The sequence below is a fragment of the Callithrix jacchus genome, chromosome 1, assembly GCF_049354715.1.
Source record: "Callithrix jacchus isolate 240 chromosome 1, calJac240_pri, whole genome shotgun sequence".
Taxonomy (NCBI): domain Eukaryota; kingdom Metazoa; phylum Chordata; class Mammalia; order Primates; family Cebidae; genus Callithrix; species Callithrix jacchus.
The window spans coordinates 165433780-165459703 of NC_133502.1; the positions used below are offsets into that span (position 1 = coordinate 165433780).

The 25924-nt window shown below is 40.0% G+C and overlaps 1 protein-coding gene across 7 annotated transcripts in view; it reads right to left on the bottom strand.

Moving 5' to 3' along the window:
- The window catches only part of ASTN2 (astrotactin 2), a 1016905-nt gene that overhangs the window by 676458 nt on the left and 314523 nt on the right, over positions 1-25924 (bottom strand). For 6 of the 7 annotated variants that reach the window (XM_078375313.1, XM_002743253.6, XM_078375307.1 and 3 more), the window contains one exon: positions 4433-4540. In XM_078375313.1, the coding sequence (XP_078231439.1) occupies positions 4433-4540 (108 nt within the window). Of the gene's footprint in view, positions 1-1034; positions 1132-4432; positions 4541-25924 lie in introns of those variants that run through there. The other variant, XM_078375314.1, reaches the window with a different exon arrangement.

Below are 25924 nucleotides of genomic sequence, written 5' to 3' on the forward strand. Positions count from 1 at the left end.
AGTTGCTTCTGAGCACCCCTCTGAAATCTCTACTTAAGAGATTGCAGAAGTGAGACTCAGAGACCAGCAGTGACTTGCCTAGGGTCAAACAGAAATGTGGTGGCAAAGTCAGGACTGAAAAGTCACTGTTCTGGTCACACACAGATGGCCCCAAAGTCTCAACTTCCTTCTGAGTATTTCAAAGACAGTAAAGTTGAATGTCTTTATTAAAGCCCACATGCCCCCAGATTTGGGAAACACAGTTCAGCTCCTATTTTTCAGATAGACCTGAAAGGGTTATAGTGAATATGGAGTCCCAAATGCTATTAGATGACCATTCTCAACTAGCACAAAGAACTGCCTTTCCCGTTCCTTTTTTTTTTTTTTGAGACAGAGTTTCGCTCGTTACCCAGGCTGGAGTGCAATGGCGCGATCTTGGCTCACTGCAACCTCCGCCTCCCGGGTTCAGGCAATTCTCCTGCCTCAGCCTCCTGAGTAGCTGGATTACAGGCATGCGCCACCATGCCCAGCTAATTTTTTATATTTTTAGTAGAGACGGGGTTTCGCCATGTTGACCAGGATGGTCTCCATCTGTTGACCTCATGATCCACCCGCCTCGGCCTTCCAAAGTGCTGGGATTACAGGCTTGAGCCACTGCGTCCGGCCTCCTGTTACTTTTATCTCTTTCTTCCGACCTCCCTGTAATTCACCATTTTTGTGTCACAGATGGGCTGCCTCACACACCCCTGGGCAGACCACAGAGAACTGCTGAGTCATTGCCTTTGCTAAAGAAGAGCTGAATTAGTGATGGCAGAGGAACAGGAGAGGACTGGGATGTTGTTGGTCCAGGCAGGCCTGGGGTGTAGGGAAGAAAGAACCCATCGGCACAGCGAAAGGGGACAACAGAACCATTCTAGTGTCACAGTTAGACCTCAAAGGAGAGAAACAGAAAAGGGAAGTGGCACTGGGCATGGGGGAGGTAAACAGAGTGTAAAGGAAGCTGAAACTGGAAGCCAGGTACATCACAAGAACAGGAGATTCTCACAAATACGCACCATGTGTCATCCACAAACAAGTAAGAGATCTCAGAGCTCGAATTGGATTGGCTCAGACCGGTCCACTCTCCCATGTTTCAAATTAAATAACAGAGACCTGGATAATAAAAAAGACTTTACTAAGGTCACACAGCAAGTTGGTAGCAGATCAGAGACTCCCTTCCTGCCCGCAAGGAAAACCCAGTGGTCCTTCTCAGCAATGTCACTCTGCCACAACTTCTTTTCTCCCTGCCTACCTCCACCAGAATGCTTCACAGATATAAAGTAATTTTAACCTTTAGAACAACTCTCTATGCTTTACTCTTAATACCCTCATTTTACAACTCAGGGAATTGATGCACAGAGACGTTAAGTTCCATAATTAACATGGCACTGCCAGTAAGTGGAGGGGCTGCTATTTGAACCCACATAACCCACCACCAGAATCCATGCTCTTAGTACTATGTTCTGTTGCTCTCACACCACCAAGGGCTCCTTGACTTCCCTTGGCTCAGCTCTGTCCTGTGCAGTTTCCCCATGAAGTCAGTGACTGCTGAAGGTGCCCTCACTCCTGCCCAAAGTATATGAAAGAGCAAAAAACGGGTCACAGGCCTTTCATGAAGGACTGTGGTACTTGCAGACCGAGACACTGGGTTCTAAGGCCATTTGACTAGAACAAAGATGTTGCAGAACCAAATTCACTCTCTGATTCAACAACAAAAAATGATAGCAGCTGCGGCCGCACCAGCAACAACCTTCACAACATCAAACACAGTATTAAGAATGCTCTCCCTGTGATCCTGCAACAAGGGTAGGGTAATTTATGCTCACTGAATCTAAGCATTCGATTTCTTCCATATTCTCTCAGTTCCCTTTCTTGTGGTGCCGTTTTCCCTTCGCATTTATCACCAGCTAATATATTTGTATTTTGATATAATACAAACCCTGCAAGAGCAGGAATTTTAAATCATTGCTGGATTTGTGTCCCTAATATCTAGAAGAATGGCAGGCATGTAGCTGGTACAGATAAAATATTTGTGGTATGTATGGAAGGAAGAAAGAAAAGAAAAGAGGAAGAGAGGGAGGGAAGGTGGGAGGGAGGGAAGGAGGGAGGAAGGGAGGAAGTGAGTGAGGGAGGGAGGAAGGGAAGGAGGAAGGGGGGAGGGAGGAGAAAAGAATGAAGAGAGGGAAGGAGAGAGAAGGGAAGAAGGGAGCAATGAAGGAATGGAAGGAAGGAAAAAGAAAAGACTAGTGGAGAACAAGCAGAGCGTGGTGAAAAAGAGGGAAGAAGGTAAGAAAATAAAGAAAAAAGGAGAAGAGAGAGAACAGAACACAAAAGACAGAAGCATGCAGAGAAGGAGGCAGTGATAATGGAAGGAAGAAAGAAGGGAAGAAGAGCAGAAGAGAAAAATAAAAAAAGAATAAGTGGAAGTTAAACAAAAAGTAAGCAAATAAACCCAAGATACTGAGGAGGAAAAGGAAGATATGGAAACTAGAGGTGGAGGGAGAAGGACAGGCTATTGGTGAAAAATACACAGAAGAGAGAAATGAACTAAGTGGCTCTGACGACCAGCAGGCAATCGGGCCAGGGAAGGAAAGTGGGGTGGCATTACAGCCCTGTTCTCATTATGCTAAAAACACGGCCCCACCTTCGGGGGCGTATGGAGGTGCTGGGTTAAACCATTCATCTTGAGGCCTGTAGCTTGCTTTTGCTTTTCTAAATTGAACTCCAGTTTATGGGGGCATGCTCAGTGATGGATATTTTTCCAATCAGCTATAAATAGCCCAGTCCTGCTGAGGGGACCCATTGACTTCCTCAGCCCTAATTCTTGCTGTTAGATTGTGGAAGGGAGAAGTCCAGTCAAGAATCATTAATCGTCAACTTCTAAATCCCCAGTGCAGATTCCAGGAAGCTGAGGATTGGTTCTTGGTTTTCTGGCTAAGATCAAGTGGAGAAAGCTGGAGTATGAAGGAATGAGAGGCAGATCTCATTATTCCAATAGCTACAGAGGCTGCAAACCCTACCAACATAATGTGTCAATGGAAACACTCCTCCCACATGGAGCTTTTCAGTGAAAGATGCCCCAGATGAGGACATAGGAAAAACAACAATGAGAACTGAACTGATATTAATAATGTCTGCCTCACCTTGCTCTTAGCATACACAAGGCATCATGATAAAGTTTTTACATAACTTAACCAAATTTCATCCACAACCCCATGAGGCAGCTACAAGGTCCCGCTTGCAGATGAGAAAACTGAGGCATACAGAAGGTAAATAACTTGCCCAAGACCAAAAACAGCATAGAGAAGCTATGGGGATCTGTGCTCTTGCAATGTCCACTATGCATGAATAGAATGCATGCAGAATGGTTTGTGAGAAAGCTTCCTCCTCCTCCTTCTCCCTGCCCCAGCTCCTTCCTCAGCCCACTTCTTTGAGGAGGTAGGAGAGGAGGACTAGGTACCCTGCCACATGCCCCGGACGTGTTTGTCACAGGACCTTCTTTTCAGTGGACGGTCAGAGCCCATGCATGGATCTGCCCTTTATCACTGGCATGGAATCCATGTTTGTGCCCCAGGAGGGTCTCTTCCAAGAATGCAGTCTCAAACTGGCTGCTTTCCCATCCTCACAGAGAATCTGAGATGAGGAAGTACATTCATAGGGAATTGCCTGAAATATGCTGTGTTTTCCCTTCGGAGCACATGGAATCATCAGAGAATGATGGATCTTGGCCACAGGGACTTTTGTGGAGTCCTGCTTCAGCATTCGGCCATCACCCTACACTGAGTGTCGATGTGAGAAATAATTATGCATCAATACTGAATTTTATCTGTTGAAGAAACTGTCTAGAAAGCCACATTGTATCTTGTTTACACATACCAGGTACAGTTTATACTTTATCTCTGTTCTAGTAAGTAGAATTTCCTGAATAAACACTCCATTTTGTTCCATTGACACCATACATTTTATTTCTGAGTATGTTTCCCTTTACACTTTGGCTGCCAGGAATTTCTTAATTAAATTGCCAGCTTCTTCTAAGAACTACAAAACAGTGTGGCAGGGATTACTCTGCATTAACCCCACCTGGGTTTGAATAATTTTTCTTATTCTTATTTTCATTTTAAGATGGTTATTTATTTCATTTTCTGTTTTGAATTTTTAAAAATCTGCATAAACTAAAAAAATCTGCAATATTTTTTGAGGAATAAGGCAGGACAGAAAGCAAATAAAGAATAAGTCAGGAAAAGGATATACCGAAGGTCACCAAAATAGCCAAGGCAGCAGATACCAAGCTCAGTTTTAACCAGATTGGGTCCAGGTTAGAGAAAATTCAGGAATTGCTAGTGAACACAAAATCTGATTTCCAGCATTTCCTTCTACAAACTCTGGTTCAGGAACATTCCAAGGACGCCATTACCTTTGCTGCGGCGGCGACTACGGTACTGCTCCGTGTAGAACGTCAGCTGTGTTTCGTCGTCTGCCTCTGAGCCTGACGTCCCCTTGGCTCTCCCAAAGCTGATTCCCCCTGTGAGGAAGCACAATCTATCAGTTAGCCTCACAGGCCTCCAGAACTTTGTGAGATTCCTCAACCATCCCAAAGATCAGCAACCAACCCTATCCCCAGACTTCTCTCTGTAAATCCCAAGCGACCCAGCAGTCAGTGTGATGAATGGAAGGAGTTCATGCTCTGCAGTGAGGCAGATCTTGGGTCCAAGCATGACTCAGCAGCTTCTGGGCTGTGTGAACTTGAAGGGAAAACACACCTTTCTGAGCCCTGGGTTCTGTCTTTCTAAAATAACGATAATAACTATTCACCTTGTGAGATTGCTGCGAAGATTGAAGGAGATATGATATATAAAATACCTGGTCCATTGTATGTCTTAAGTAACTGACAGCTATTGTTGCTTTTGGTGATAAGCCTACCTCTAAGAAAACACTCTAAACTTAATTTTAACCACATTTCAATCAAGTGCTTACTATATGCCAGGTTCAGAGCAAGACAGGGGAGGTACAAAGATAAATAGGACTCAGTCTTTGCCAGGCAGGGGATCATAAGCTATCAGGGGGACAAATGGAATCCTAAGGAGCCTTAAACCTAATTCATGGTTTCTGTTTACCACTCAAGAGACACTAGGAATATGGGGGAGTACAATTCATTTCAACACGTAGGTCCTGAGAAGGTTTTATGCAGGAGTGAAGATTTAAGTCAGGTCTTGAAGGATGGATGGGGCTGCACTGATAGAAAATGAAGTTCCAGCAGAGGTACCAACTTGAGCACCCTCAGGAATAGGCCATGTGGGCAATCAGAGGTAACATTAAGTGGAGAAATGACTGGGAAGACACACTGGAGACTCACAGGGGGAGGCTTTGGTTGCCAAATGGAGGATAAGGAGCTCTACTTTGGGTGTCACGGAAGATTCTGGAGCAAAAGTGTGGATTGGCCAGCTGTTGTGTATACAAGGAAGAACCCTCTGGTGGTACCCAGGCTGCAGGATGGGTGCCAGGCATGGTATGCAGTCAGGAGGCTCAGTGACCACCCAGGTGAATGGAGGTCAGGGCTTGCAGGAGCACGTGTGCAGTCAGGATGGGAGAAGGAGGTGAGTGCTAAGGGTGCTTCAGAGACAAACTCAGAGGACTGTGGAAGGAAAAGGGCAATGCCTTCATATGCTGTGAGCAACTGCCAGCAGAAAAGAAAAAAGAAGAAGGCTAAAAGGAATTATGCCACAATACTAACAGCCATTCATTCCAAAGAGAGAAATATGGGTAATTAATTTTAATTTTTATCTTTCTGCATTTTTAATTGCTAAAAAAAGGCAGGATATGGAAAGAGAGGGATTAAAGGATTGATAAATTATCTGCCCTAGAGAAGAAATAACCGGGAGAACCTCTGAGGATGTTGGGGGTGAGTAGACGGGCACAGGAGAATAAGGACCTTGGGTTTTAAAACTGTTTTGTTGATGGGGCTTCAGACATTAGCTAGAGTATTAGACTTTCTGGCAAGAAACTTAAGAATCTGGCAAAAGTGGTTGTCCTGGATGGAGAATTAAATGACCGAAAGATGGGAACAGAAGGAGGCTACTTTTCTCTATAAACTCTTTGCATCTTTTCAATCAAGCACCATGCAAACCTATTACCTATTCAAAAATTCCAACTGAGGAAAAGTAAAACATACATTAGAGGGAAATATTATTCAATTCACGAAAGGATTTATTATGTAATTTCCTCAGGTAGGGTATTTGAAATGGCATTCGGTACATAGAAATTCCACTTGCAGACACTTTTTCTGCAATATGGTTATTACACATTCATTCATTCTAGCAACATTGTTGCACAATCTACTGTGTACCTAGAAGATTTGTAGATGTGATTGCAGACAATCCTCATGGTAATATACTCATAAGAGAGGTGTAATTAACAAACTAGATAATGAAGCAAAGATGCAATGACAGGCAAAGTTACTTGCATAGTCACACAGCTGATGACTAGGAGAGTTAAGCTTCGAGGCTAGTCCACCCACCTCCAAATTTGATCTCTGAATTACATGCATTGCTTTCCTTGAATCCACTCATGAGTGAACCCTGAAAGAGCAGATCATTCTTCGAGTGTCAAGGTGCTAAGTATGGCATTCAGAGCTTTGTACACAACATCTCATTTCAAACTCATAGTACCTTTACGAGGGACTATGTGTGCACTATTGTGCCAACTTTACAGATGAGGCAAGTGATGCTCAGAAAAGAAAAATGAGTGACGGTGGATTTTAAACCAGGTGGACCTAATGCCTAAGCTCAAATTTCTATCTACTCAGGACACTGCCTCTCAGTTTAAGACTCTATAAAATTGAAATATTAATATCTGCCTCCCTACACCCATCCTTCCTTGAGACAGTATGTTCTAATGAGTGGGAAAGTATAAGGAACAGCAACATCTAATCTTTGTCTCCAAACATGTGTGTCATCAGGCAAGGTCTGTCCCTAAACCTTATTGTACAATTCTCCACTCCTCAGCAACTAAAAGCAGGGCCTGGAGACATCAGGAAACTTGAGATTCTGCCAGATGCAGTTCTCCATTTAAAGGCTGTGCTTTAAATGGAGTTGGCAGGGGCTTCCTGGAGATTCTGGATGTGACTAAAGAGCGGAGGTCCCTAGAAGCCAGCAGGGCTTTTTAAATTGCCATTAAAATATTTTACTGTTAAAAAAAAAAAGAAAAGAAAGAAAAAAAGGAGAAAAGGGAGGGAGGAAGGAAGACTTTTGTTTATCTACATATAATTCTTGGTCAAGGGGAAAATGAAGGCATCTGATAATGTAGTTCTCTAATGTTCAGAAGACATCTGCTATATTTTCTGTTGCGTCTGGAGTCACAGAGCAAAAAGGAGGGGTCTACCTGTGTTAGGAGGCCAACCTGGAGTCTTCCCACAGCCCCTTCAATGCCACATCCACACTTTGATACATTTCAGCAAAATTCTCACTTACTTACTTCCTTCCTTCCTTCCTTCCTTCCTTCCTTCCTTCCTTCCTTCCTTCCTTCCAATCTCCCTCTCATCATAAACATGTGACCTGTTATGTCCCTACCATGGTGAACAAATCTAGCAGACAGGATTCAGACTTTGTTCTTTCCTTACTGGGGCAAGATAAGGGGTGACAGAAAAGTCACCAAGCAATTCTAATATAAGAAAAGCTAACAGTTGCATAGCACGGAATCTATTCCAGGCACCCTTCTAAAGCCTTTACATGTGTTGACTCATTTCATACTTACAAGAACCCTAGAAGGTAGGTTACTACATTTATTCCCATTTCAGTTGGTGAGAAAATGAAGCTGCATGGAAATTAAGCATTTTGTCCAGGCTGACAGCTTGCAAATAGTAGAACCACAGTTCAAATTCAGACAGTGGCTGGTAAATCAACTAAAGTCTCTGTGCTGGTTTATAATAATATATAAGCAAATGCTTTGTTTAATGTCCACAGCCATCCTTGTAAGGACTGTATCATGAGTTTTGGTTTTGTAGATGAACAATTGTCTCAGAGGGGTGATACAAGGTAGTAAGTGGGAGAACTGAGATTTAAATTTGGTCTGTCTACCTGAAAAGCTTGCTTCATGCTTAATATAACCAGGGAAAGAGTGAGTGAGTAAGAGAGAGAGAGAGAGACCGTATGTGTGTGTGTGTGTTTGCGTGTATGTGTGTGCACACACCTGCCTATGTGTGCACAGATATAAGCATGCATGTGGATGTAGAGGGGTGGCAAATGCTTGATATTTTGACCACTAAGGATTAGCAGGTCTCTTACTTGATTCCAACACCTGGACCTGTTTTCTTGTAGGAACTCTAATCAGACTTAACAAGATCTTGGTGACTCCCCATCCTTCCACATGTCCAGGCACATGGAGACCATACCTCTATAACTACTGTAAAAGCATCCATAAAGGCTTTTCCTTCTTGTCAAGCCTCCATTTCCACAACGTTTTCGATCTTCATTTCTTTCTTGCAGGAATTAAGGTACCATGTGTTCAGAGTGAAAACTGGGCCTCAAAAACAATGCCTATAGACCAGGTTCAATGGAAATATAATACAAACATTTTATATGTTCCAGTAGCCCCATTAAAAAGGTAAAAATGGGGGGAAGGGACTCAAGATGGCACAGTGAGAACAAACCAGGATTGAAGCTCTCGGTGAATGTGCGGAGGGTGAGTCAGGGCCACATTTCCAGACGGATCTTTGTTGCCCACAGAACAGGGAAATTCCCAGGTATAAAAGAGACGCGGGATGCCAGGCAGAGGTTTTGGCTGGTGCAGCCGGCAGCCGGTGCAGCCGGCGGCTGGCACTGTAGTGCAGCGGCGCTACACAGTGCTCCACACAAAGCGCACTGGTCCGGGTGCCCTGTTGAACAGGCAATCTGAGACTTGAGAGGGCTGAACTTGAGACTGAACAGGACTTGGACAGTGAGCCAGGCCAGGAGATTCCAGGGAAACAGCGTTTGAGCAAAAACTGGACCCCTTCCTGACACCTTACACTAAAATTAACTCCAGATGGATTAAAGACTTAAACATAAGACCTGGCACCATAAAAACCCTAGAAGGAAATCTAGGCAAAACCATCCAGGACATAGGAGTAGGCAAGGACTTCATGAACAAAACACCAAAAGCATTGGCAACAAAAGCCAAAATAGACAAATGGGACCTCATGAAACTCCACAGCTTCTGCACGGCAAAAGAAACAGTCACTAGGGTGAATCGGCAAACAACAGAATGGGAAAAAATTTTTGCAGTTTACCCATCTGACAAAGGGCTGATATCCAGAATTTACAAAGAACTCAAACAGATTTACAGGAAAAAAACAAACAAGCCCATTCAAAAATGGGCAAAGGATATGAACAGACACTTTACGAAAGAAGACATTATATGAGGCCAACAATCATATGAAAAAATGCTCATCATCACTGGTCATCAGAGAGATGCAAATCAAAACCACATTGAGATACCATCTCACACCAGTTAGAATGGCGATCATTAAAAAATCTGGAGACAACAGATGCTGGAGAGGATGTGGAGAAAAAGGAACACTTTTACACTGCTGGTGGGAGTGTAAATTAGTTCAACCATTGTGGAAGACAGTGTGGCGATTCCTCAAGGCCTTAGAAATAGAAATTCCATTTGACCCAGCAATCCCATTACTGGGTATATATCCAAAGGACTATAAATCGTTCTACTATAAGGACACATGCACACGAATGTTCATTGCAGCACTGTTTACAATAGCAAAGACCTGAAACCAACCCAAATGCCCATTGATGATAGACTGGATTGGGAAAATGTGGCACATATACACCATGGAATATTATGCAGCAATCAGAAATGATGTGTTTGTGTCATTTGTAGGGACATGGATGAATCTGGAGAACATCATTCTCAGCAAACTGACACAAGAACAGAAAATGAAATACTGCATATTCTCACTCATAGGTGGGTGATGAAAAATGAGAACACATGGACACAGGCAGGGGAGTAGTAAACACTGGGGTCTATTGGGGGGAAAAGGGGAGGGCCAGTGCGGGGGGAGCTGGGGAGGGATAGCCTGGGGAGAAATGCCAAATGTGGGTGAAGGGGAGAAAGGAAGCAAAACACACTGCCATGTGTGTACCTATGCAACTGTCTTGCGTGTTCTGCACATGTACCCCAAAACCTAAAATGCAATATAAAATTTAAAATAAAGTAAAAATGAAAAGTTCAAATAAAATTTCCAGAATACATTGCATTTTCTTAGTATATCAAAATATCATCATGTTAACATGAAATTAACATAGTTATTACTAAAATATTTTAAACATCTTACATAAGTCTTCAAACCCCAATATGCATTTTATGCTTACAGCACATTGCAATACAGACAAGCCACATTTCAGGTGCTCACCATATTGGAGAACACAGTTCTAGACATATTTGTACAACAAATATTACTGAGCATAATTAAGGGCCAGGATCTGAGTACAGCATGAAGATGAATAACCCACGACCTCCACTAAAATGTTAAATCTTAAAACGATTTTGGATTTTTGACTTAGATGAAAAAATGTCACAGCTGGGATTCTGTTAAACAACATTATCTTTGGTTCCTACTCTCAAGGCACTTGGAGTCTAGTTAGTTTCTATATTGGTTTATCCATGAGCCAAGGGAAGTAATGGACTTCAGTAGGAAGAAATTAGGGTATTGAAGTCAGACATGAGTTCTAGTCCTTTGTTTCATTTATTAGCCGTATGGCCTTGGGCAGAGCATTTGATCTTTCTGATCTCAATTTTAACAGGGGTACAAGAACTCAGCTCACATGGTCATTATGGGGAAAACAGTATGTTGCATGTAAGCATTCTCCACAAAGACCAAGAAGTGAGAGTCAGGGCACATTTCTCAATTACTTGATGCTCGTCTGCATTGAATGGGAATGAAAGGAAGGAAGTGCTCCTGGGTGGCAGTCCTCCCTGACACACCTGCCTCCTGTGACATATTGGGGAGGTGGCAGCCACCCAAGGCATATAGCCTCTGAGTATCCATATAATCTGAAGGGGCCACAGGCCACTTACAGTCTGACTTGAAGGTGATTCAGATGGCTGGAAAAGGGCCCCCTCTGTTAGCATTTTAATATAAAATTGGTGATTCAGTGCAATAAAATGCAGCCATTAATTACACAGGGCTGCTCGCATACTTCCATTTAGGAGCTGAGAGAAAGTGAGAATGATTAGAGACTGGCAATAGAAAAGAAGGGTAATCTATGTGCTGGAATCAGTAGCCTTTCTGTTCTTGCTCCTTGGGCCCTTGGTTCTTTTGATACTGAAGGGCCTGAGATGGAGCCATTAGAAGATGAGCTAAGTACATGCCACAGTGTGACAAGCACTGCTCCAGGCACCTTACATGCAATATCCCTCCTACACCTTACAAGGGGTCTGAGATGTAACAGTTAATCATATTTTATTGATGAACAAGTCAATATTCAGAATCTCACTGCTGCTTAATCAAAATCACACAAATGGCAGAGCCCAAATTTGAAACTGAGTTTTGTCTGATTCGAAAAGGCTCTGTTCTCATAAAAACACGCTTACTGTCAGTCAATAGAAAATGCAAATCGAAGTCACAAATACCACATCATACCCACTAAGTGGGCAATAAGCAAAATAATAGAAAATAGCAGATATTGGGGAGGATGTGGAGACATTGGAACTCTCATGCATTGCTGCTGGAAATGCAAAATAGGGCAGCCATTGTGAAAACCAGTTTGGTGGTTCCTTAAGAAGTTAAACACAGAATTACTACATGATGCAGGATTTTCACTCCTAGGTATATTACCCCCAGCCCCCAAACTGAAGATACTGCATTCAAACAAGTATTTGTATATGAATGTTTATAGCAGCACTATTTACAAGTCAAAAGGTACAAACGACCCAAATATCAATCACTTGATGAATGAACAAAATGTGGTATACAGACATAAAATATTATTTAGCCATAAAAAGGAATACTGATGCATGCTGCAATGTGGATGAATGCTGCAAATATTGTGCTAAGAAGCCAGACACTTAAAGGTAACACATTATATGATTCTATTTATATGAAATATCCACAATAGCTAAATTCATAGAGCTGGAATAGACTAGTGGTGGCTAGGGCTGAACAGAGGAAAAGGGGAATGAGGAGTAACTGTTAATAACTATTGAGTTTCCTTTCGGGGTGGTGGAAATGTGTTGAAACTGGAAAGAGGTAATGTTTGTACAACCTTGTGAATGTACTAAATGCCACTGAATTATACACTTTAAAATGATTAATTATTACTATTATTATCATTTTGAGACAAAGTTTTGCTCTTATCACCCAGGCTAGAGTACAATATGGCACAATCTCGGCTCACTGCAACCTCTGCTTTGTGGGTTCAAGTGATTCTCCTGCCTCAGCCTCCTGAGTAACTAGGATTACAGCTGTACATCACCACACCCAGCTAATTTTGTATTTTTTTAGAAGAGATGGGGTTTCACCATGTTGGCCAGGCTGGTCTCGAACTCCTGACCTTAGGTGATCTGTCTGCCTCGGCCTCCCAAAGTGCTGGGATTACAGTCATGAGTCACCATGCCCAGCTGATTAATGATTAATTTTATGCTATGTGAATTACATCTCACAAAATGTAAAAAAAACAAACCCACTATTCTTTTTGTAATATCACAAAATTAGTGATAGGACCATAAATGGAGAATGTGAGAGCTGTGAGAGAGACAGGGAGAAGGAAAGTTGGGGCACAGAGTAGAAGAATTACACAGCCACCTTGAAAGAATCAAGAGCTCAGACTTCCGGAGTCCTAGCCCCGTGTGTGGGGATGCAGAGGATGACCATTCAGTCTGTCCTAAACCACGTGGTCACCTAAAATCATCACAATACTCACTCATTTGTTTATGCATTCTTTAAACAATCATTTACTCAGGACTCATGCTGTCCCAAACACTGTCTAGGTACTGAATATAAAGCCATCCGTAAAACAAACAAAAATTACTGATTTATTGGAGTTTACTCTCTAGTAGGTAAACATTTTACATATTCTGGGCATGCCACTCTAAAGTTTTGCAAAGCCTTCTACATGAGAATTCTTACCTCAATTCTGCTGCTAAATAAATGAACATATTCAGAGATATTTAAAGGTTTCCCCTAGATGGCACAGATATTTGGTGTCAAAGTAGGAATTGACCCCAGGTTTGCTCTGGGGCTAATAAGTACATCCAAACAACATGAAAGGCATGTTACAGAGAAGTATGGAGCAAGATGATACAAGGTCTTTCCTGGGCCTAGCAGAGTTAACTCACTGCTTTTCTCTCCAAATCTACCTTTATGCTTGGGCTGCCCTGTCTACAGCCCTGCTCTGCCAGCCTCAGCAGGCCCAGCCCTCCACACTCCATCTCCTGCTCTTGCTATCATGATGGATGGTGGTGACATGTTGAATTATTCAGGCTCCGTGTCTTCCTCAAGCTGGTGACAGTGATACTGCATTTTTAGATTGCCCAGAACTGTGCCAGATAAAGTAGTATGTGGTTCAGGAAAGGGAAAACCCATCCGACCCCCAAACGTTTAGAGAATACAAATGGTGCCAGTCATGGAAAAAGGACAGAAGTGGGTAAACTTCCCACACCCCCTAAACCACACAACTCATAACTGCTCTGAGCTCTAGAGCTAAACCACAAATGTTCATACACATTCACCTCTCGAAGATGTTTGACCGCAACTGCTACCTGCCATCAGGCACCTGCTATCGGCCAGGCACAATGCCAGGCACTTTACACAGAGGTGACTCTGCTATTCCTCCAAATGTTGCTGAGAGAGGTGGAGCTCCTTACTTGTGGCCACCCAGCCAGCTAAGTGGAAGGACATGGATTCAAAGCCTGGTTTGTCTCATTCCCGCAGGGAAGAAATTTCTATAGCATTCTTGAGATTCATGCTGTATTTTTAAAATTGAATTTCATGGTGAAAAACTATATATGGCAAAATATAACCAAACATGATGTGACAATTTCAGGGAAAGAAAAAGAAATAACTGAAGGGTCCATTTACAGAAGACTGATTTTTAAAAATCATCGCATATAGTCTTTTATAAGATCATTGAAAACAGTGACATAAATCTATATTATTGACATACAAACCTCTCCATGACACACTTTTGGGTGAAAAGGTTTGGAGAGAAAAATACAAAGAGGGACTCCACTTGTGTAAATGTATACGGGCTTGTTCATATTTGGTATGAATGCTACTCTATCTAATAAAAATGAAGAAAAAAGTAAAAAGTCATTCTGAGATGTTATGATCTAGGTTATGAACAAAGTTTTAAGATGCATATAATAACAAAACATTTTTAAAAACAACAGTATTCTGTTCTTAAAGTGCACACATAAAATACATGTAAATACACACATGCACAAACATACTGAAGGAAATATATTAAGGTGATATAGTGGTTTTTCTCTGGACGGTAATATTTGGGTGTGCTTTTAAAAATTTCTTAATGTTACTCCTATGCATTTAAAAATTCTCCTCCAATAAACATCTAATGCTTGCTAATAAAAATGAAACTTAATAGAAGCTTTATTTATTTTTTTAATAAGTACACTTTATTGCTGCAATTAAACCCATTGTTCACTTGACCTTTAATATTATCTGACCATCTCAGAGGGGATCATTCCATCACCCAAGAAAGGAAACAACCCAATGTATCCCCCAATTTTGGCTTAAATAACTGCATATGGGGGGAATGCTCTCCAATTTAGCTTAACTCGCTCTTCCAGGAAAGTAAAGCTTTGTCTTCTGGAACATCCCACTTCTCCCTGTGGGAGGGTGTATTTTCCAAATAGGGCCATAACAAAATCTCCCATCCTGCCTTCTCTTTTGCAATGTGACCTTTGCCATTCCCATCAAAGGTAGAGTCTCATTTCCCTGGCATCTACTCTAGGCTGGCATTAGGAATGTAGAGGAAGTGACTCTGCAAGATCTCTAGGTATAGAACCTAAAAAGTAATAAAGCTTTCAGCTTTCTTAAAACACTGGCTCTCTAGATGTTTTCTCCTAGGAAAACTGCCATGGTGCTCTGAGAGTCTTAGCCACACAGAAAGGCTATGTGTAAGTGGTCTAGTCAAGAATCTCAACTAAGCCCAGCATTTAAGACATCCAAGACCATCTCCGGTGGCAAAAACATGAGAGAAGCTTCTAGTTGATTCTATCCCAGCCGTCTGTTACCCATGTAAGTCCTGTCCTTGTGGAGCTGAGACTATCTACCTTTCCTTTTTCGTGTGTAAATCCCTGACTCCTAGAATCCAGGAGTATAATAAAATTGTTGCTTTAATGCACTAGCTTTATCATGCAACAATAGGAAAACAGAACACTCCTCTTTTCCATCCTACAAAAACATCCACCCTCTTTCCAAGCTATCACCATATGGCAGCCCTGGGCAATGAGAAGATGAGCTGGTGTGGTGTCCAGAGACCCTGTCCTGTTCCTGACATACCATGCGACTGAAAAAGATATTAACATCTCACAGATATTACATAACAGCTAATACTGTTATTCTCTTCACAAAGACAGCAGTTCATTTGACATTCGTAACTGGATGAGATGGGCATTGCTGTCCCCACTTGAAAGATGAGGACAGTGAGGGTCAGAGACACTACAGATGCCTTGGTCAATGTCCCATAAATGGCAGAGCAGAGAGGAGAATATGGGTCCAATTCTGGAAGGCACAGTAGAGAAAGGGGCAGATTTGAGTATCTGAGGTTGGCCAGGTATTATGTTCTGTGAAATTTCTACTTTCTAGATTCTGTCCCACTTTTTGAAATAATGGACTCAGACTGTTCCCTTCCCTATATGATGGTCCTCAGTCATCTGAAGATCTGAAGGTTGCTTATGAGCTAAATATTTCTTTTTTCTTCTTCTTCTCCTCCTTCTTCCTCTTCCTCCCCTTCTTCCTCTTCTTCTTCTTCTCTTCTCTCCTTTCCTCTCTGTCTCTCTCTCTCTTTCTTGACATAGTCTTGCTCTGTCACCCAGGCTGGAGTACAGTGGCCCAATCTCAGCTCACTGCAACATCTGCCTCCCATTTTCAAGTGATTCTTGTGCCTCAGCCCCCTGAGTAGCTGGGATTACAGGTGCCTACCACCATGCCAAAATAATTTTTATAATTTTAGTAGAGATCAGGTTTCACCATGTTGACCAGGCTGGTCTCAAACTCCTGGCCCAAAGTGATATCCAACCGCCTTGGCCTCTCAAAGTGTTGGGATTACAAATGTGAACCACTGCATTCCATCCAAGCTACATATTTCTATTAATCCCTTCAGCCATTCCTTATATGCTTACAACATTATAATTTTTGGATTATAAAGTCAGTGCATATTTATTGTAGAAATGTTTTCAAAAATAAGAAAAACACAAAGAAGAAAATAATAATCAAGTCAAATTCTATTGCTCCCAACTGACTTCTCTCACCTTGAGTTTTTAACCATACATTTATATGCATACATTTTTACAACTAGGTTTTATTGTCTTGTAACTTGAGACTATCCTGTGAATTTTGTAAAAAATATCTATGTACATATCAATATATTTATTTATGCTATGAATACATATTGGGGTCCAATTATATACCTGACAACTTTTTCTATTATGTCATTTACATATGTCATATGTGTCTGTGCATGTGCACACATCTAGATTCAGATGTATAAAATATTCATCTATACATGTATCTATACCTACATTTACCCAAATGTGACTGCTGACTTTTTCTAAATACTGAGACATTCTTCTTTTTATCTTTTCTTTTCCTTTTTGTGAGAAAATAAATATAGATTGCTTATGGAATTAAAATAAAGCTAAAAAACGTCATAAATATTATCATTCCATTAAGTATTCACTGTCAATATCACTTAATGCCTGAAAAATATTCTACTATGTCAATGTACTGTTTATTAAGCCAATTTCTTGTTGTTCAAATTTTACACAGTTTCCAGTTTTTCACTATTTTATCACATATTCTTACAGATAAATATTTCTACACATCCCTATGCATCCCCATGTAGAACTTTCTTGAGTGTTGAAAGAGAAATTGATGGGTCAAAGGGTTTTGATGTATTTAAGGTTTTTGATGTATACTTTCAAGACGTCCTCCTAAAAGGATATACCAATTTCATCCCAATCAGCTGTATATGAGTGACGGTTTCACTGTATCTTCTGTAACCCTGGGTATTACATCATTGTTTTCAAATCTTAGTAATTTTGAGAGGCATCCCATATTTCAAATTCATTCTGTCATGTTTTCAAAATAGTTCAATTTGCTCATGTTCTTTTTGAGTTTTGATGTCCAGAACTGGGCAGGCGAATCCAGGTGTGATCTGACCCGCATAGAGCAATAACGAACTACACTTCCCTCTCTCTGAATGTGAGACTTATAAAAACGCACCCCAGGCCTACTTCAGCTTTATTGGCAGCTGACTTATATTCAATATGCCCTCAGTTCTTTGTTGACATACACTGCAAATAAATCTGGTCTTTCCCATCATGTATTTGTAGAATTGATTTTTCTAAACCAAAGTAAAGAACATTTTGCACTACCCAATTGTATCTGTATATTTCGGCCCTTTCTTCTATCCTCTCAAGATATATATTTTGTCATAATCTTCTGAACTCACGACTGCACTCTTCCCTGACTACATGCCCTTTATGAATTGAATAAACATGAAAAGGAGCAGGAGGTAAGAAAGGGAACAAATAGTGACTGAGTGCCTGCTACATGTCAAGCAACAAGACTAAACAGTTATGCATAGTAAAATCATTGAGTACATATAAGAGTGCAATTAAGTTGATGCTGATCTCCATGTGTTAGATGTCAAGAAATTGATGTCTTCAGGGATTGTCTTGAGCGAGGTTGCACAGCCAGTACAGAGACAGGGTTGGTTGGGAAATTTAACTGTGGCCCTTGTTATTTCCAGGATTCCAGGCTAGGTCTCCACTCCTCTAAGACATTGCCATTCATGTTGAAATAAAACTTGACAGTTAATGGGCAGAGAACTCTCTTCAGGGTGACATCAGACTGTTAATGAAAACTCTTTGAGAACATGTAATTGAATGAAAGTAAACCATCTTGAGTATATTATCAAGCAGCCTACAATTATACCCTTTGAAAAAGCAAACAAACAAACAAAAACACATTTTTTTTCATTCAATCTGTTAGGAGTCTACAAGGTACCTAGAAGTGGACATGCGCTGGGAAGTGAAACAGAAATAGTTTCTGCCATCAGAGAGCTTACATTTAATTGGGAAGATAGAATATTCAAATAAACAGAGGCAAAAAGTAATATACTTGTGACACCAGAGAGTTCTCACCAGGGAAAACCTAACATGGAATACTGGAAATAGAAAGATAGTTGAACTTCCCAACAAATCCCGTCTCTGTACTCACTGTGCGACCTTGCTTTGTCAAATATCTTGCTGATATTCATATATCTGTTATCTGTGGATTACCCCTGATCGTCCCATGCAGCAAACCAATCCAGATAGAAAGGAAGTACACCTTGCATGATTTGTTCTTCATGAACCCATGATGGCTTCCGGTGTTCCCAATTTCCCTTCACACATTCACCATGTAAATTTGACCAACCCATCTCATTGTTCTTGGGAATCAAAATCAAGTTTCAGTAGTGCTTCACCACCTATTAAGAAAGCTGGATACAATCTGTCCTTCTAGCTGGGCATGGTGGCTCAGACTTGGGATCCCAGCAGTTGGGAGGCTGAGGTGGGTCAATCACTTGAGGCCAGGAGTTTGAGACCAGCCTGGCTAACATGGTGAAACCCCATCTCTACTAAAAATACAAAAAATTAGCTGGGTGTGGCAATACATGCCAGTAATGGCAGCTACACAAGAGGCTGAGGCAGGAAAATCGCTTGAACCTGGGAGGTAGTGGTTGCAGTGAGCCGAGATCTTACACTGCACTGCAGGCTGGGTGACAGAACAAGAAAACAATAAAAATAAAAATCTATTTTTCTATTCCAAGATTACACCCAACTCTCTAATTCTGAAAACATATCTCAAGATTATTTCAGCACCTGGAAGTAATTTGATTGGGTCTAGAGATGGAAATCAAGGCAGCCACTTCAAAGTAAATACTCAATACTTCTGTGTTAGAACTCCACTTCTTATAAAATATCTTTATTCTCCCTTTCTTAGTTTTCAGATTTTTTCTTGATATGTGACAAATATGACAGAATCAGAATGAACTTAGTTAGTTCCTTTCTTTCATCTGGTAATAAAGTTTCAGTTGTTTCATCCAATAGGACAATTATTTTCTTATGCTTGTTGTTCCGAAGCAATTTTAAAAGCTTGTTTTACCTTTGCTTATTTTCTTTCAGATTTGTCCACCATGCATTGACAATTTTGATGCCTCAGCCTTTCTGGGAGCATTCTCATGAGTTTGGGCTAAACTGTTTCACATTTTTGGCCTTTTTTGGTCATCTTTTAGTTTCGTGTACAAGCATTTCTTCTCCTTCCAAGGGTCCCAATTTCCCCACTCTTTTTAATTGTCTGTGATTATTTGTTCAGAATTTTATTTTTCAGAGTCTTCTCTGCAATATACCTATTTCACATCGGAATCTCTTGCCATAGAACTGGAAAGATCTATCCTCTGCAATTAAAATGTTATGTGTATATGTGTTCATAAATTTTTGGTTATAATTTTTCATCTTTTGAAATAGAAAAGTTATTTCTTGCTTTAATAATATCCAGTGCTGTCTGGATATTATTTTATGAAATAATCATTTTCCTAAATTGCTGCAAGCAGTGCAAATTTATATGGTCCTTTTGGGAAGCAATTTGGCAATATAAAAATGAACCTTAAAAAATGTCCATCCATTCTGACCTGCTTCTGGGAATTTACCTTAAGGAACCCATCCGGAACACAGGATGGGCTTTACGCACTGTAATACTCATAGCAACAGTATTTATAAATATTGGAAAACGTAAAATCTCCTTAATGTTCAACTTGAGGGGAATGATTAATGATGTCAGAATAGTAGGCTTTGATGATGATAAAATAATGTAGAAAATACTTATGTTTCAATACAAGTTTTAGGAAAGGGGATTAAAAACATAAATTCTATGTTAATAAAATGATCAATATTGAATACAGAGGAAGTTTTGCATATGATACAGAGGAGTACACTAGTAACTTGTGCAAGTAATAGACCTATCCTTGTGCAAGTAAAATGACACATTCTGGACAAAAATACCAAAAAATACTACCTGAGGGCTCTTGAAGTAAATAAAAGCAGGTATATTTTGGAAAGAAGTTGAAATGTGGAGGAAGTAGCCAGCACAGAATGAATTTCTCATCTTCAAGGGTCTTCCTTTGAGGTAGGCTACGCTTGCGGCATGGCTCAGGGAACCAGAGGCAACAGAAGTAAGCTTGCCATTGTCTGGGCTGAGGACCCAATGATGGATCCCAGATCAAGGAGAGCCAGTAGAGAGTGAGGGAAGAATCAAGAAAAGGAGACCCAGAGAAGGGGAGCCCACAATCTGTGTATAATCTCTGCCCATATCTCTGGCTGACCTCTGGACTCACATGTGAAAGACAGGCCCTGAGAAGCTCAGCTGAAGATAGTAAAACACCTGAGATTTCAGCTGCTGCTCACCAAAGGCAGGACAGCTGGACTCAAACCAAATTAACCACCTTCAAAAACAAAACATGAACATTAAAGAAAATAACAAAACCCAAGAGTCTTCATACAATAAATTCACAATTTCCAAAGTTAAATCCAAAATTACTCAACATATGGTAAACCAGGCAAGTTTCATTCATTCCCAAGGGAAAAGACAACCAGCAAAGGCCAACTCTAAGATAGCCCAGATGTTGAAATTAGCAGACAAGAACTTTAACAGCAATAGCTGTGATCAGTTGGGTAAAGGAAATGGTGATTATAATGACTAAAAATGTGAGAACTACTGGCAGGGAAAAAACTATATCTACATATATATACACCAAATAGATATTTTAGAACTGAATATGTATGAAAATTAAAAAAAATCACTGGAAGGGCTTAATTAAATGAAGAAAATAATCAATGGCTTTGCAGATACATTAATAGAAATTTTTCAACTCCCCAATCTGAAAAACAAAGGGAAGGAAAAATTAAACCATGTCTAAAGGACCCATGGGACTATAGCAAACAGTCTAAATGCAGGTAACTGGAGTCTCAGAGAGATATAGAATTAAAAAATAAAGAAATAAAGGCTGGAATTTACCAACTTTAATGTAAGATATAAATGATCAAATTCAAAAAGCTCATGGAAAATCAAACTGGATTTAAACATGGGAAAAAGAAAGACACATCATAGTCAAATTGCTGAAAATGAAATATATAGACACCCTTGCTTTGGCCATTTCAATAAAGCAAGAGAAAATAAAAAGCACGAAGTTTTCGAAGGAAGGAATAAACTATTTTTAAAAAATGACATGATTATCTTAAAAAATAAGCACAAAGAATATATGAAACAACTATTACAATAAATGACTTTAGCATGGGTGAAATATTAAAGGTAAGTGTACAAAAGCCCACAATCTGTGTATAATCTCCGCCCATATCTCTGGCTGACCTCTGGACTCACATGTGAAAGATGGGCCCTGAGAAGCTCAGCTGAAGATAATAAAACACCTGAGATTTCAGCTGCTGCTCACCAAAGGCAGGACAGCTGGACACTAACCAAATTAACCGCCAGTATGTATTTTTACATACTGGCAGCAAAAACTAAAAAAAAAAAATTCAAAAATAATTCTACTTACAATAGTGTAGAAAAACTCTCACTCAGTAATATGTTTAAGAAAAAGTATGCAATCTATCTTCAATGAAAATAATGTAACACGGCCAAGATAAATTTTCAAAAAATCTAAATAAATAAATATACCATGTTCGTAGGCTGTAATACTCAATATTGTTAAGATGCTTTCTCCCCTAAATTTATCTATGGAGTAAATGAAATCCAAGATATAATCCCAACAGGCATTTTTTTTTTAGTAGAAATTGACAAGGTAATTAAAAAAGTTATAGGGTAGTACAAGTAATCTACAATAGCTAAATAATTAAGAACAATGTTCGTAGACTTAACACTGCTTGTTTTAAGATCTATTATAAAGCTATAGTAACCAAGATAGTGTTGTATTGGCTAAAGGACAGAAATATAAATCAGTGAAACAGAATAGAGTCTTCAGAAATATATACAATTCATTTTTGATAGAGTTGTCAAAGGAAAGTCTTTTCAATAAATGGTGCCAAAACAACTGGAGAGCCATATGCTTAAAGGAAGGAACAAAAGCCCATAGTTCACACCACATACACATATTAACTCAAAATGGATTACAGACGTAAATGTAAAAGATAACTCTATAAACTTTCCAGGAGAAAGAAAGATAAACATTGTTTTGACCTTGGTGTAGGCAAAGGTCATAGAAAACAAAATGTATACACCATAAAGGAAAAAAAATTGAGAAAATGGACTTTAGAAAAATGAAAGGTCTTGTTCTTCAAAAGACATAACTAAGAAAAGGAAAGGCAAGCTACAGAATGGGGGAAAATAACTGCAATACATACATCTGACAAAGTATATGTATAAAGACTCCTTATAACAATACAAGGAGATAAACAAAACAACTAAAAGATTGGCAAAATATTTGAAGAAATATCTAAAAACACATGAATGCCAATAAGTACATGAATAAATCCTCAATCTCTTTAGTCATCAGGGAGATACAAATCACAATGAGATACAACTGCACAACTATTAAAATGGCTAAATTTTAAAAAAGCTCAGTCTTATCAGTCTTAACAGGGTTTTGAAGCAAGTGAAACTCTTATTTACTGCAGATGAGACCATTCATTATGCATCTACTTCGGAAAAGAAAAAAAACCTATTTCTCAAAATGTTAATTCTACAACAACCACATAACCCAGATATCCCATTCCTAGTTACTCAAGAGAAACAAAGCCACATATGTTCACATAAAGACTTCTGCATGAAAGTTCATAGCAGTTTTATCCACAGTAGCAATGAGCTGCAACCAACCCAAATGTCCATCAACTGGCTGGTGGATAAAATACAGGATATTCATATGTGAGATATTATTCAGTATTAAAAAGGACCTACTGATAGGGGCAAAAAAGGAAAGAAATCTCAAAGTCATTATGCTGAATGGAAGATGCTAGACTAAAAAAAGTACACACTGTGTGATTCCATTTAAATGAAATTCCAGAAAAGACAAATCCAGCCTACAGTGACAAAAAGCAGATCTGTGGTGGTCTGATGTTGCGGGTAGAAGGAAGGATGTGCTACAAAAAGTCACTGGGAATCTTCTGTGGGTGAAGGAAACAGTCTCTGGTGTATACATCTTTCAAAACTCTTTGAACTGCATACTCTAAGTGGATGTAATTTCTTGTAAACAAGTTATACTTTAATAAAGATCATTTTTAACTTACATGTAGAAAAATGTAAGTAAAGCTTGAAAAAATTAGGTTAAAATGTTTATGTTAGTAGTATTTGGAGAATGAGGTTACAGAACATTTTCATTTTTGTTCATACTTTGGGGAACTCTACAAACTCTTTTTAATGAACATGAATTTTTTTTTTAAGTCTATGGGATTTATCAGATTAAGGCCAGCTTTCTGTCCCTAGTCAAATGTGTCACTAAGATATGTGTTTAGGTCTAATATGACTCATTACCAAATAACACTCTCTTGCTGGTCAGACTTAAGGGCAGAGCAGTAATCCCAGAGGGATGAATACCCTCACTTCTCTGCATTTCACGCATGAAATTAGAACAGAGGCAATTCAATAATTTATCAGAAATTGTGTTTTTAGCAGAACAATTCTTCCCATAGCTATCTAGAGAACTGAGGCCCTCGCTGATACACTGCATTAGCTCTAAATTGTTTTGTGTATTCAAAATTCATGTAATATATCAATTATGAAGTAGCAAAAAAAAATTATTGAATTAGAGCCAGAAAACCTAAGTTTGAGTTTTTGTTTTGTTTTTAATTCTGTGTTACCGTGGTGGTTTTAAACATAGCCCTGAAATTCTTGACATACCTCTCAGAGATATAGGATCTTCAATCCTTGAATCTTGGAGGGCTTGTTACTGTTTTGACTAAAAGAGACTGGCAGAATTGAGGCTATGTATCTTGCATGGCCAGATCAGAAAAGGCCATGCAATGTCACCTAATTCTCCTAGGTGAGAAACCAGTCATTATCCAAGAAACCTGACTACTCAGAGATTAGCATGTTGGAGAGGCCACATGTAGGCACACCAGTCCACATCCCCAATGGAGCTCCTAGCCAACAAGTACCATCAATTGCCAGCCATGTGAGGGGACCATTTTTGATGTCCAATCAGTTGAGCCTTCAGATGACTGCAGATCCCTCTGGTGTTTGCCTGCAACTCTATGAGACACCCCCAAGTAAAAACTGCCCAGCCAAGCCCTTCACAAATTCCTGACCCACAAAATTGTGGGAAAAATAAAAAGGTTGTTGTGCTTAACCACAAAGCTTTGGGGCAAGTTTTTATACAGCAATCATCACCATTAACAGTGACCTTAAGTGAGTCACTTGAGCTCTTTGAACTTTAAGTCTTGCATCTCTAAAATGGGAACATATCTATTCTACGTTAGGCACGATGGTGGCTCACACCTGTAATCCCAGCACTTTGGGAGGCTGAGGCAGGCATATCACTTGAGGTCAGGAGTTCAAGATCAGCATGACCAATATGGTGAAACCCTGTTTCTACTAAAAATATAAAAATTAGCTGAGCGTGGGGGAATCCAAGCACTGTGGAAATCCAAGCGCTGTGGGACACATTGCAGGGCCTTTCTCCTATCTCCTGGGGGAAGCAGAAAGAATGGTCAGGATGTGAGATTAGGTCTGTGTGTGTAGTGGGGCATGAGAATGGAAGAAAGATGATCACACGGAAGAGAAACAAAGAATCTGGCTTGGCTCTATAGGTGAGTAAGCTGAAACCAGTAAAAGAACGTGAACTTCTGTGCAGAGATAGGGGTTTTCTTGTGAACTTAGGTAAATTGTTCAGAACATATTTCTGAGGCATGACAGAGGCACTTTGACAGGGTCTTTATCATGTGCATCTTTCTGGCCACACAAGAATTAAACAAACACACCATCAAGAACAGCAGACTCAACTGCTAACTTGAATAAGCTTTGCCATTTGCTTGATCAAAGCTGAGACAATGTTAAGGTACAAGATTTCATCAAAAGTTTTTTCTATGCTGCAGAATGCTGGTCTAGGAGAATGGCAATTCTGGAAAGCAACAATGAAAGCTTTGCTCCAAAGTCCTTGGAAAACTCCTCTATCCAAGGTAGGTTACATTGGAATGTGCCTGCCTTCATGGCCTAATAGTTGTCCTGTGGCCAGCAGAGCTATTTCCAATTATTCCTAAAAAGTGTGTGTGTGTGTGTGTGTGTGTGTGTGTGTGTGTATGGGGTTTTGAGGCAGTTCTAGCATGAGAAAAAAAAAAAAAAAAAAGGACTTTCCCATTCATCGTTTAACAATTGTATGATGTAACCAGAATGCCCTATTACTGATGTAAAAAGCCATATGCTTGGGAGATGATAGATTCAAAATCAACTACTGGTTTTCTGGACCCAGTGTTCTTTCTCATACCTCTTGTGGATAATTTCGTAATATGATAATGTAGTAATAAGAATGCTTAAGCATGGGGACTGATGGTGATAACAGGGAGGATTTCACAGCAGTCAAGGTATCAGGCAGGTAAAAAAGAGAGAAGGGGCCCCTCTTTGGGATGGGGTACCTCAGTTTCCCCTTAGCTAGGAAAAACTCATTACTCTCCATGGAAGACACATGAA